The 13,918-nt window shown below is 40.7% G+C and overlaps 3 protein-coding genes across 3 annotated transcripts in view; 1 reads left to right on the top strand and 2 right to left on the bottom strand.

Annotated features, from left to right (window-relative positions):
- LOC139946303 (scavenger receptor cysteine-rich domain-containing protein DMBT1-like) overlaps nt 1–10,472 on the top strand; it is a 28,849-nt gene extending 18,377 nt beyond the window's left edge. Inside the window, exons 13-15 of the mRNA XM_071943927.1 lie at nt 5,461–5,589; nt 5,844–6,152; nt 6,870–10,472. Coding sequence (XP_071800028.1) covers nt 5,461–5,589; nt 5,844–6,152; nt 6,870–7,225 — 794 coding nt within the window. The 3' untranslated portion in view covers nt 7,226–10,472. The remainder of the gene's footprint in view (nt 1–5,460; nt 5,590–5,843; nt 6,153–6,869) is intronic.
- On the bottom strand, nt 10,463–11,126 carry LOC139946403 (uncharacterized). The gene has a single exon (XM_071944049.1). The coding sequence runs from the start codon at nt 11,089–11,091 to the stop codon at nt 10,492–10,494; it is 600 nt and encodes a 199-aa protein (XP_071800150.1). The 5' UTR covers nt 11,092–11,126; the 3' UTR covers nt 10,463–10,491.
- Nucleotides 11,127–12,223: 1,097 nt separating this feature from the next.
- Nucleotides 12,224–12,843, bottom strand: LOC139946405 (uncharacterized). The gene has a single exon (XM_071944051.1). It carries the CDS (start codon nt 12,841–12,843, stop codon nt 12,244–12,246), a length of 600 nt encoding a protein of 199 aa, XP_071800152.1. The 3' UTR covers nt 12,224–12,243.
- Nucleotides 12,844–13,918: the final 1,075 nt, after the last annotated feature.

The raw sequence follows: 13,918 nt of genomic DNA, 5'->3' as shown, positions 1-13,918 counted from the left end.
ATAGTATTCCCTCGGTGTCGTCGCCACTATATATTGACGGCGTACAGTTGAATTGACACGACGATAAAAAACAACCATAAATACAGCTCCACACAGAAAGGGTCAAGATGCATATTGTACTGGAAAGCAACTGGTGGAACACGACTACATAATTATAATATCATGACATTTTGGATGAGTCCAACTGTGACGATAACTATGGGATCATGTTTAATAGATCGAGTGCACACAAACATTAATGTGTCGAGACCGACCGGCGCACAGTGAGCCAGAATTGAATCAAAGTGCGCCAAAATACATTTCACCATATTTTTGATAACAATTATATTTAACTAGAGCTAAATTGCATTTGTGCACAAATGCAGAGCTGTTTCGTCATTAAAATTTTCAAATTTCTCAACAGAGTTTTAAATTTGTTGGTTATTCAAACCAATTTGCCCAATGTGGCATAAATACAAAAATATTTTGGATTATACCATGTTCAGATAGCTATTTATGTGTTAAAGGTGCAAAAATTGAAAAAAATCATAAAAAATCTTGTGATGACGTCATCATGACGTCATTTCACATTTCCTAAGAACTTGTTAATATCCAACAACCTATCAAGTTTCAACATGATCGCATAATTACTAAGGGAGTTATATTAGTTCAAAAAGTGCACCTTTAATGCCGCGTCACGTAACCCCCGATGACGTCATTGATCTGAAACTTCACACATATGATGGCTGCCTGACAGTTAACGTGTGTGTAAAATTTGAAGTGATTACAAAAAGTTTCACCACACACATCTTCAAAAAGTCCATTTTGACAAGTTTTCAACCTGCCGCTAGAGGGCGCTGTTGCATTTTGTGACGTCATTGGTATTTTTTTTGAACTGCCCACTCTTGCCAGGCACTAACATCGTTAAAAGCAACTTCATATCTTTTGCCAATTTTGAATTAGAGGGCCACTTCCGGTTTCGACCGGAAGTAGAGGTCATGTGAGGTCACGCACAGAAAACAAAATGAAGACCTAATTTATCCCTCCGCAATCCCGCAAACAGAAACCTACGGTCTCTTTTGGCTGATTTGTTATAAATTTTCAAACATTTAACATAAAACACCTTTAAGATGACGTCACGTGACCGGTTATGACGTCATCATGACGTCATTGCTTTAGGATCATCATTGCACCATAACCTTCAATCCCTGAAAGTTTCATTGCAATTGCTCTTTAGGAACTATTCAAAAAATTGCGAGTACTGAAACAGACAAATAAAAAAAATAATAAAAAAAACTTTAACAAAAACAAGAGCTGTTTCGCTGCGCTTCGCTACGAAACAGCTAAAAATATTTATGATGAAAAATGGTTGTAAGGGGTTTTCGGATACGAAGAATTCGATGGTAATGGTTTAAAATGTCTATGACGTCATCATAGTCCTATGTCGTGAGTGGTCGGCAGTAGTTTTATTATAACTACTAATATGCGTAGGGCAAGTGCCTACAATTTTTTTAATTTTCTTTTGTCTAACCATAGGCATATCAAAGAAAAAATGATGAGAAATTTTTGCGATGCAAAGTGTGTTGTCATAAAGGTTTCCAAAAGCGGTACTCATAAATGGTGGCCTTTCTTTGATTCTGAACAGAGCAATATGACCGCTGACACACGCACCCGTCATACAGGTGGTTGAGTCAAAAACAGGCGTCTCTCAAAGGGGTACATAAATTCAAAATTGAATATTTTTCCAAAGTCGCAAAAAGTCGCGACCAAATTTAGTTTTTGACTGTTCCTGAAGGTTCAGGCTTCTGGAAAAAAGTGAGATTTATGGATAACGACATGATGGCTCAAAAAGCACATCTTGTCTAAAGTAGCAGAGAAGTATTATAGTATTCCCTCGGTGTTACGTCCCCACTAAACTTGACGGCGTAAGTGGCCATACGACGATGACAAACTACCATAAATACAGCTCCACACAGAAAGGGTCAATAGATAATTCAATTGATCGAGTTCACGAAGAATGAGACCGACCAGCGTATTACTATTAAAGGCCGTGTCCGATACGACGACATCGGCTATACAGTTCCGCGTGCGTTCCGTTGGATCGTTCAAAATACAGGAACAATGAGTTCAATTAATTTTAAATCTAAAAATGGTTTGGTCCCTATTTACAATCCTTTGGATTAACTTTGTAATCCCTTCCATTTAACAGCCGATTTACGGTTACCGTTTCGTGTGCTTAAGGGAACACGTTGCCTTGGATCGGACGAGTTGGTCTATAAAAAGCGTTTGAAGCCGTTTGTTATGAAATGCATATGGTGGTTAGGAAGATGTTTTAAGAGCAGAATAGATAAATGATCCACACAAGTATGACTAAAAATTGCACGGTTTTTCTTTTACGTCGCGAACTAAACACGGTCGGCCATGTCAAAAATTTGACTCCCATAAATGGCCGACCGTGAATAGTCGACGAGGTAAAAAGAAAACCACGCAATTTCGAGGGATATAATAATATAATAAAAATAAGACTTGAAATGCGCACGGAACTACCCTGCTGGGTGTTCAAGGCGCAGAAATATATGCGCAGGGTCATTTGTGTAGATCATTGTATTCTACATCTTTCTACCCATTATGCATTTTATAGCAAACGGTTACAGAACGCTTTTCAAAGACCAACTCGACCGACCCGGTCACGGGGTAGACGCAAGCCGTTCACTTTCGTGGAAATGCTGTCTGTGTATAATAGGCCTGTATTACTAAAACTCTGGCTGAAGTAACCTCATCTCCAGCTTTTTACTCGCACCTGTACAGTACAGGTAATTCTAACTGCACCTGGCACAATAGTTCATGTTTTACCTCAAACCAACCCATGCGCACACACGCAGTGCGTGTAAAATCTTCAATCTTTTGAAGGTGGAAGAAGAAGATACAATATTTTTTTAAAGATACCAATCAAAGTTCAAGATATCTTCATCCCGAGATGTCGCCATCTCAAGTTTATGATGTCATCATCCTGCAATATATAACTATCTCAGATCTCAACAAGTTAGTTCCAGGGTTCCGTAGAAAATGCAACGGGCATAAAATAATTATTTGATTAGAAAACAATGGAATCAACGTGTTTTGTCATTTTATTGATAAACAAAATGGCAACAGCAGTGAGAAAGTATATACACGAATTGTAAACTAAATGGTTTCGGATAAAATTAGAAAGGTGCAATTTAAACAAACAAAAGTCATCAATGTTGAAAAAAAAAATACAACTCACACTTGATAATGAACAAGCTAGTCAAATCCTACAGGTTTTTCCCCAATGTTTACGACAAAAGAAGGTCTGCTCAGAAACTACACTCTAAAAACTAAAGAGTTGAATCCAACACTTGCATGAGTTCGGTGAGTGACTACACTTTGAAAGTGTTGTATCCAGCATTTTATATGTTAAATCTAGCATTTTAAGGTATTCGGTCAACAATTTAAGTGCCAGTTTAACTTTTAAAAAGCTGATCCAACAATTCAAAGGATTTTGTTTTAGAAATGTTGAAATAACACTTAAATTGTCGAATTAACCCTTTTTGCGTTGGATCAACAATTTAAATTGCTAGTTTTTAACAAACACAACGCTGGATCCAACACTTTCAAAGTTTAGTCACTCACCGAACTCATGCAAGTGTTGGATTCAACTCTTTAGTTTTTAGAGTGTATAGGTACATGTCTAGCTCTGGAGAAAACAATCTATCATGAAATACAACGACCAATAAGTGAATACGAACTCTAAATGGGAGGGATTTAAAAGGATTATAGTCAGGGACTAATCCATTTTAAGATTTAAAACTAAAGCTTTCAGATATAATTTTTTAAATGCTTAGGATTTATTTTTAAATTAAAAAAATCGATTGGTCCCTAATTAAATAACAATCTTTTTGATTAACTTTAAATCTCTCCAATTTTGAGTGATACGGTTAGCTGGGTTTTTCCATAGCCCGAATATCTTACGTCACATTTTAGTTTAAGTTTTCAGCCCGGCATCACTGGAGGTTATGCCATGCCAGGGGCGGATCCAGGATTTTTCAAAACGGGGCGGGGGGATTTTTTTTCATATTGAAAGTGTGCCAGGCAGCAATTTTTATTCGGCACTACGAAATTGCCAATGTCGTAGTGCTTTTAAATGGGAAATATTTGTCAAACGAGTGGAAAATCACTCGTTTTTTCCACCGTACCACTCTTGCAAAGAGCCATGTTGTGGCAGCTTCTCTTTTTAGAGTGAAAGACGGGTACTTTCAACTCTATTATTTTAGAGTCCAAATTTCACTCAAAAAGAGTGACACAGATTGACTTTCACTCTCGAAAGACTTTCAAAAGAGTAAAACTGACACCACAGTGAAAGTTTCACTCTTCTACATCAAGACTGCAAAGTCAAGAAAAAATCGACTGGAAAGGGGTTTGAGAAGTGGTGCGAAATGAAGCGGGTCAAAGCTACCCAAGTGAGAATGAAATAAATGTTAACTTGAATTGAATTGAATTGAATTGAATTGAATTGAATTGAAGTGAAGTGAAGCGGACCGTATAGCGTAGCTGCACGTAGCCTGTTTAAAGCCACTGGACACTTGGTAATTACTCAAAATAATTATCATCATAAAACCTTTATTGATTACGAGTAACGGGGGGAGGTTGATGGTATAAAACAGTGTGAGAAGCAGCTCCCTCTGAAGTGTCGTAGTTTTCGAGAAAGTAGTAATTTTCATCGAATTTGATTTCGAGACCTCAAGTTTATAGAATGTGAGGTCTCGAAATCAAGCATCACAGAGCACACAACTTCATGTGACAAGGGTGTTTTTTCTTTCATCATTATCTCGCAACTTTGACGACCGATTGAGCTTAAATTTTCACAGGTTTGTTGTTTTATGGATATGTTGAGATACACCAACTGTGAAGACTACTCTTTGACAATTACCAATAGTGTCCACTGGCTTTAAAGGCAGTGGACACTATTGGTAATTACTCAAAATTTGTTAGCATAAAAACTTACAAGGTAACAAGCAATGGAGAGCTTTTGTTAGTATAACACATTATGAGAAATGTCTCCCTCTGAATAAGTTTTCGAGAGAGAAGTAACTTTCCACTAAAATATTTGAATTTCTTTTCGAGACCTCAGAATTAGATTTTGAGGTCCCGAAATCAAGCATCTGAAAGCACACAACTTCGTGTGACAATGGTGTTTTTTTTTCCTTTTATCTAGCAACTTCTACGTCCAATTGAATTCAAATGTTTACAGGTTTGTTATTTTGTGCATATAATGAGATACAACAAGTGAGAAGACTGGTCTTTGACAACTACCCAAAAGTGTCAAGTGTCTTTAAAAAGGGATGTAAGAAGAGTAATAAGAACACTTTAAGGAACACGTTCTTACTTGAAACTTACACCGAACAGATAGACAATAGTAAACCAACCTGGAACCGAATGACCAACAACTTTTTAAAACGTCATGGCCCATTCTCTTCGATGACTTACGATGCGACGGGTCGGAGAACGCTCTGTCTGAATGTCTGCACTCAGGGTTTGGGGTTCACAACTGCGGGCATGGAGAGGACGCTGGGGTGACGTGTAGTATGAGTGGTGAGTGTTTGGGGGTCGAAAGTGTCTCTGATTACAAATTCGAAGGACGAAAAAGCAATGATTATAATGTCTTGCTTATAATTAAACAAGTTTTACGGCTGGGGAGTCGAAGCCCCACTCTGCCGATCAGAAACACAAGAGTTTGCATTCGATGCTCTTATTAACCGCTAGGCCACGAAACTTCATATAATGTAAACTTTTCTGAAAAAAAAAATAAATAAATGAATGAATGAATTCTCTTCCTTGACGTCAAGGTATTCGACTCGTCGATGGGTCATCTTCCCGAGAAGGGCGTGTGGAGGTTCTTAACGACGATGCATGGGGCACGGTATGCGACGACGGATGGGACATTAACGATGCCCAGGTAGTCTGTCGCCAGCTCGGTTTCTCCGCCGCCATGAGTGCGCCCACTAACAGCCGTTTCGGTGCTGGCACGGGCTCAATTTGGCTTGACGACGTCGACTGTACTGGACAGGAGTCTGTGCTGACGAGCTGTCGCCATAGTGGAATTGGGACCCACAACTGTGGCCACCAAGAGGACGCTGGTGTGGTGTGTTCAGATGGTAGGTGTATAATAAAGGGACCGCTCTTCGTATATGTGAACCAGGCACGACGTCAGATGATGATTGCTTGTTTGTTTAGATGACCATCCCATCAAGGAAACTTGGCAAACTCCCACAAGGGGATATAAACGAAAAGCTGACAACAGCCAATCTCTCTCATTTTTATACAAAAATTGGTTTAACGTCTATGATTCTGAATCGCACAAATCAATTATGATTCGGTAACTAGACGAGTGTTATTCTATAGTCATTGTGGAATCAGCGGTTAGCTTGGGGTGGGGGATTCGAACCCACAACCTTGTATGCAAGTCCTGTAGTCTAACCACTGGAACACATTGACGTAAGGGGTGGATTTAAGACGGATTCACAACTCGTCAATGAAACCTCCCTCCTCAATAAGCTTTGTTGAGGTCGTGTGTGGTAGACTAGGCCTCATGAGAAGTTAATACAAAATCTGGGCTGAAAGAAAAATAGTCCTCATTTGGATTTGAACCCAATACCCCTGACACTCCGGGCAGATGCTCTATCAACTGAGCTACGAGGCACAGTGGTATACTCCACAGGGGGTAAAACAGTGCGACTTTGTCGTAGGTGACTTTGGAACTGGGGTGAGACGACTGACTTGCTTTTGGAAACCATCAAATCTCAGTGAATCTCGCGACGTTATCAAAGTACATAAAATTGATAAGTTTTTTCTTTGCGCTGTTTCTTTTGAAGGGACTTCGGTGATTCGTCTTGTCGGTGGTCAGCACACGTACGAGGGGAGAGTGGAGGTCTTCTACGACGGACAGTGGGGCACCGTTTGCGACGACTACTGGGATGACAACGATGCCACCGTAGTCTGCCGTCAGTTGGGTTACGCAGACGGCACAGATCTACAGAGCTCATCGTACACCACTGGGACGGGGCAGATCTGGCTTGATGACGTACAGTGTGATGGGACCGAAGACTCGGTCTGGTCATGCTCTCATCTCACCGTCGGTGTGCACAATTGCCGCCATTCCGAGGATGCTGGAGTCCGTTGCCAGACGATGAGTCATTCATATGGTTTCTTTGATTACCAATATGCATAATGTGTCAATGACTCATTGCGGTAGTTTAATATGTTACTTTTTATGTGTACTCGTTTGTTTGTCATGATAGTTGTTTTTGGCCTTTGCCTGTCTCTTTTGTCTGCCCAAAGGTAAGGGTACAGAGAGCAGTGCTTCGCCCAAACCTAAATGTTGTCATGTTGTATGTTAAACTCAAACTTTACTACACACAATTTCTTAATATAACTCTATATTGTCTGTTTTGTTATGACAAAAAATGTCATTCTGTATCTTAACTCTACCTTTACGACACATAATTTTCTAATATAAGTCTGTTTTTATGACAATTTATAATGTAACGGTGTTAAATGATATATACTTGTTGTACTTAAATGACCACATTGAAATAAACGTACAATGAAGTTAAACACCCCTGTACAGTATACAGTGCCACTTTCACAAATACGTTTAAAGAATGTCTGCATAATTTTTTTCTTCTAGATGTTACAATGAGGCTTTTGGTCCATAATCAATTAGTAAGCCCCTGTATTAAAATAATAATGTATATAGTTAAAGGCAGTGGACGCTATTGGTAATTGTCAAAGACTAGCCTTCACAGTTGGTGTATCTCAACATATGCATAAAATAACAAACCTGTGAAAATTTGAGCCCAATCGGTCATCGAACTTGCGAGATAATAATGAAAAAAAAAACCCTTGTCACACGAAGTTGTGTGCGTTTAGATGGTTGATTTCGAGAACTCAAGTTCTAAACCTGAGGTCTCGAAATCAAATTCGTGGAAAATTTCTTCTTTCTCGAAAACTATGGCACTTCAGAGGGAGCCGTTTCTCACAATGTGTTATACCATCAACCTCTCCCCATTACTTGTCACCAAGAAAAGTTTTATGCTAATAAATATTTTGAGTAATTACCAATAGTGTCCACTGCCTTTAATAACGGTGTACATCAAATCACTCAAGTAACCAACATGCATCTATATTTAATGTCGGCTTACGAAACTTGTCGCCACCAGGCATGTAGTTAGTCTTGAAGTCAAGACGGTAATTGTTAAGCGCGGTGTGTAGTTACAGCGCGATGTAGCTGCGGGGACGATATACACACACCCTCGATCCCAGTATGTGTGTGTGCGTCAGTCGCAGAGCTGCCTCGCGCTACCTACGACTGTTGCATGTGTAACATCGCACTGTGACTGTTGCATGAAAGGCAGACAAATAGGCAGCGCCTAACGACTTGTCATCAAGTCTAGCATGTAGTTAATGTTGGTTAACATCAATATTACATAAGAAAATGAACAGTGAATTACATAGAACAAAGGAATTAATGTGTAATATTTTCGGATATAAAAATCAAGATAAGCCTGAAACCATTCATGCCCAAAGGCTAATTAAACAGTGTCTTGTCGAAACCGCAGGTTTGGCTCTGGATTTTGCTCCGTCAGCAAGTTTCACAAAATGAACGCTTTTTATTGCTGAGAGTCAGAAAGATGGACACAGCCGCTTAAGATGAAAGCCGACTCGACAAGGTTTCGAAAAGACTCTTTAAAGGCACTGGACACTATTGGTAATTACTCAAAACAAGTGTTATAATATTATACAAACTTACTTGGTAAGTTTTGGAGAAAAAGGTAAATTCCCACCCGAGTAATACTTATGCCTGTGATATTTTGTTTTCACAGGACTCGGGAAAGTACTGAGTATACATTGCTAACACATATCGGTGTATGGGTAAAAAGCAAAATTAGTAGGTTGTTTGTCATTCTAATAAAGAAATACTTCAGCTGAGGTATTTTATTTATGTATCTGAAAGCACACCGATTTTGGTGCAACGAGGGTGTTTTTTTCTTCCACTATTTGCTTGCATCAATTCGATGACCATTGAGCCAAAATTTTCACATTTATGCATAATTATGTTGGGATACAAGAAGTGAGAATAAACTGGTCTTTAACAACTACCAAACGTGTCAGTCAAAGTGCCTTCTTTAAGTTCCGGGTGAACAATAACATAATATCAAGCCATACATATACATAAACGCCTTGGATTGGGCGCTTTGGGCTACAGAAAGCGTATGGCAGCGTTTGTTATGTAATGAATATACATGTACTGAGTTGTAGAACATAAAGATTCACATATTAATATGCCTCGAAATTTTGTGGTTTTCCTTTTACTTCGTGAACTACGGCCCTTTTCGAAAAGACGGCTTCGGCTTTTGATTCGGTTTCAGGCTCCATCCTCTCGTCTGAGCCTACGCATGCGCACAGCACGCGCAATTGTCAAAACAACCGCGGGCAAAGCTAGCCTAAAGCCGAATCCAAAGTCGGTCCAGTATTTTGTCGAGTCAACATTTTGGTTTTGCAAATCAGCGGACCGTGTACATTCACGAAGTAAAAGGAAAACCACACAATCTTGAAGCATTTGTGTGGATTATTATACTTCTAAAGCACCCTTCCAACAAACGAACGCTTTCAAACGCCGTTTATATAGCACAACGTGCACAATCCAATGCAACGTGCCAAACAATCAGGACCAGCCAGCCTTTATCAAATTAAGAACCAGTAAGATGATAATACGTAAAACAATAGCATACTTTCTTGGTGGAAAACAAAAAAATATAAAAAATCAGCTGCAAGCGTACATAATCTGACAATTGTTTGGGCAGGTTATACACGAATGTTAAAGATCTGCTTGAACGAAAATGTCAAGTCGTGAACTTTGCTGAATTTCACTTAAAGTGTTTTCAATGAATAAGGAAATCGAGTCATATGATTATAAATTTCAATTTCAATTTCAATTGGTAAAAAAAATAACTAATCATTTTGAATATCCTTATCCAGCGCTTTTCTGAGAGATTCGCGAAAAGCCCCGTTACTCAATCACTCTCAAAACGTCATAGTTGGGAGCTCCAATTTGTAAAGCCACTTTGTTACAGCGTGGAGGTACCATATAAAAATTACATTAAAATGATGATCAGGTGCATTATAAACAAGTTAAAATACCATTTCCGTTGAAAACATTCCGCTCAGGTAGCTGTTCTATACAGTATTTCTTATTGCGATGCAGCCATCTTGTCAAGCAACCAGCATCCCGCACTCAGGGCCAAAACTCATGGCTTTGATTGAGATGAAATCACCGAGGATGAATGTTCCATTTTGTTTGATGGGTTTAAACTCCAAGCATATAACTACACGGCCAAAGTCGATAGCCCACAGGTGAAAATGTACGTCACTTCACAGCTACAATGTATAGTGTGTGTGTGGGGGGGGGGGGGGGGGGGCTGCAAGTAAAAAAAGTCAAAGTTCCATCTTGGTTCCACAAGTTTTCTTTATCATGACCGTATTCAGCAAGGCGTCCTTCGTTATGATGGAACCATCGGGGGCGAACTTCCAGTTGTCAGGGGGCGGTGTGTCTTTGGTCCAAAATCTCGGGGTGCCAAATGGTTCCAGTGCATTAGCTCCAACTGCTCGGACCGTAAAGTCGGGGCATTCAACCCACCCTACACTTTTGAATAACGGGTTAAAATCTTTGAAAATCCACCCAAAGATCTGTTGACACTCCAAGGTTTCAAACGCATATTTGTCGGCAAATTTCAGCATTTGTTTTAACAATCCCTCCATTTGTCTGGATTTGTCTACACAACCTGCCTCAAGATACACGCTTTTCGGTTGAATCGGGAACTTTACCGGAATAGTCCGCAAATGTCCGATGACGGAATCTGGCCGGTTCTCTCCATGGTCAATGAGAACTAACGAACACGGGAACCCAGTGCAGTTCTCGGTCTCCAAATGCTGCAGACGCTCAACCCTTGAACAGGGCCAGACGCTCTTCAAAAGCTTCGAGCACGAGACGATTAGGTCCGGTCGAGTGTGCAGACAGCGAATGGATAACGACATGATGGATCATCAACAAGCAGATCTTGTCCAAAATAGCAGAGAAGTATTATAGTATATTCCCTCGGTGTCGTCGCCACTATATATCGACGGCGTACAGTTGTCCAAAATAGCAGAGAAGTATTATAGAATTCCCTCGGTGTCGTCGCCACTATACACTGGCGGCGTACAGTTGTCCAAAATAGCAGAGAAGTATTATAGTATTCCCTTGGTGTCGTCGCCAGACGGCGTACAGTTGACAGGACGATGAAAAACAACCATAAATACAGCTCCACAAAGAAAGGGTCAAGATACAATTGTACTGGAAAGCAACTGGTGGAACACGACTACATAATTATAATATCATGACATTTTGGATGAGTCCAACTAGTGATCATTCGTTTTACACGTTCAAAGCACCGTAGCACGTCCAGATCTTGCCAACGCCCAATCACAAGTTGGATACTGAAGGCTCCACCCTACTCGGACCGTTGTCTTTGTTAAACGCTATACATATTCATGTTATGTTCAATAGAGCAGGAGCTGGAGGCATGTGTAGGCCCCAGGAAAATTCTCTTATTGTCCTAAAAAATTCTCTAAAAGCCCCGTTACGTAATCACTCTCAAAACGTCATAGTTGGGAGCTCCAATTTGTAAAGCCGCTTTGTTACAGCGTGGAGGTATAACAAAGCAAACTCCCAGAGATGACGTCAGCGGCATTGTCCTTTGACGCGCGCCGTCAACGGCATAAGTGTTTTTAGTTTTTCAAAACCTTTAGGTTGGTGCCTGATGTTTTAGTCGATAATTGCGAAAAATTCAGAAGTGTACCATATAAAAATTACATTAAAATGATGATCAGGTGCATTATAAACAAGTTAAAATACCATTTCCGTTGAAAACATTCCGCTCAGGTAGCTGTTCTATACAGCATTTCTTATTGCGATGCAGCCATCTTGTCAAGCAACCAGCATCCCGCACTCAGGGCCAAAACTCATGGCTTTGATTGAGATGAAATCACCGAGGTTGAATGTTCCATTTTGTTTGATGGGTTTAAACTCCAAGCATATAACTACACGGCCAAAGTCGATAGCCCACAGGTGAAAATGTACGTCACTTCACAGCTACAATGTATAGTGTGTGTGTGTGGGGGGGGGGGAGGGGCTGCAAGTAAAAAAAGTCAAAGTTCCATCTTGGTTCCACAAGTTTTCTTTATCATGACCGTATTCAGCAAGGCGTCCTTCGTTATGATGGAACCATCGGGGGCGAACTTCCAGTTGTCAGGGGGCGGTGTGTCTTTGGTCCAAAATCTCGGGGTGCCAAATGGTTCCAGTGCATTAGCTCCAACTGCTCGGACCGTAAAGTCTGGGCATTCAACATACCCTATACTTTTGACAAACGGGTTAAAATCTTTGAAAATCCACCCAAAGATCTGTTGACACTCCAAGGTTTCAGACGCAAATTTGTCGGCAAAACTCAGCATTTGTTTGTACAATCCCTCCATTTGTCTGGATTTGTCTACACAACCTGCCTCAAGATACACGCTTTTCGGTTGAATCGGGAACTTTACCGGAACAATCCGCAAATGTCCGATTACGGAATCTGGCCGGTTCTCTCTATGGTCAATGAGAACTAACGAACACGGGAACCCATTGCAGTTCTCGTTCTCCAAATGCTGCAGACGCTCAACCCTTGAACAGGGCCAGACGCTCTTCAAAAGCTTCGAGCAAGAGACGATTAGGTCCGGTCGAGTGTGAAGACAGCGAATGGATAACGACATGATGGATCATCAACAAGCAGATCTTGTCCAAAATAGCAGAGAAGTATTATAGTATTCCCTCGGTGTCGTCGCCACTATATATTGACGGCGTACAGTTGTCCAAAATAGCAGAGAAGTATTATAGTATATTCCCTCGGTGTCGTCGCCACTATATATTGACGGCGTACAGTTGTCCAAAATAGCAGAGAAGTATTATAGAATTCCCTCGGTGTCGTCGCCACTATACACTGGCGGCGTACAGTTGTCCAAAATAGCAGAGAAGTATTATAGTATATTCCCTCGGTGTCGTCGCCACTATATATTGACGGCGTACAGTTGTCCAAAATAGCAGAGAAGTATTATAGTATTCCCTCGGTGTCGTCGCCAGACGGCGTACAGTTGACACGACTTTTGTCTAACCATAGGCATATCAAAGAAAAAATGGTGAGAAATTTTTGCGATGCAAAGTGTGTTGTCATAAAGGTTTCCAAAAGCGGTACTCATAAATGGTGGCCTTTCTTTGATGCTGAACAGAGCAATATGACCGCTGACACACGCACCCGTCATACAGGTGGTTGAGTCAAAAACAGGCGTCTCTCATAGGGGTATATAGTCTTGGCCCAAGACGATGGTGCTTGATTCTTGATAGTGTACTACGCGCGGTTGAATCGCCAAAGCGCACCCGCCACGGTATGATTTAGTTACGTGGACGGCTTGAGATCACTGTGTAGTCTAGATCTCAAGCCGTCCACGTAACTAAATCATACCGTGGCGGGCGCGCTTTGGCGATTCAACCGACTACACTGTGTAGTCTAGAGCTCAAGCCGTCCACGTAACTAAATCATACCGTGGCGGGCGCGCTTTGGCGATTCAACCGCGCGTAGTACACTATCCAGAATCAAGCACCATCGTCTTGGGCCAAGACTAAGGGGTATACAAATTCAAAATTGAATATTTTTCCAAAGTCGCAAAAAGTCGCGACCAAATTTAGTTTTTGACTGTTCCTGAAGGTTCAGGCTTCTGGAAAAAAGTGAGATTTATGGATAACGACATGATGGCTCAAAAAGCACATCTTGTCTAAAGTAGCAGAGAAGTA

This window comes from Asterias amurensis, chromosome 13 (assembly GCF_032118995.1).
Source record: "Asterias amurensis chromosome 13, ASM3211899v1".
NCBI lineage: Eukaryota > Metazoa > Echinodermata > Asteroidea > Forcipulatida > Asteriidae > Asterias > Asterias amurensis.
Note: the sequence above shows the minus strand (reverse complement) of the source record. Positions and strands in the feature narration are given on the sequence as shown.

Coding starts and splice junctions, on each gene's coding strand:
- LOC139946403 (XM_071944049.1), bottom strand. CDS start 11,091: ATGTCGTTATCCATTCGCTGTCTGCACACTCGACCGGACCTAATCGTC.
- LOC139946405 (XM_071944051.1), bottom strand. CDS start 12,843: ATGTCGTTATCCATTCGCTGTCTTCACACTCGACCGGACCTAATCGTC.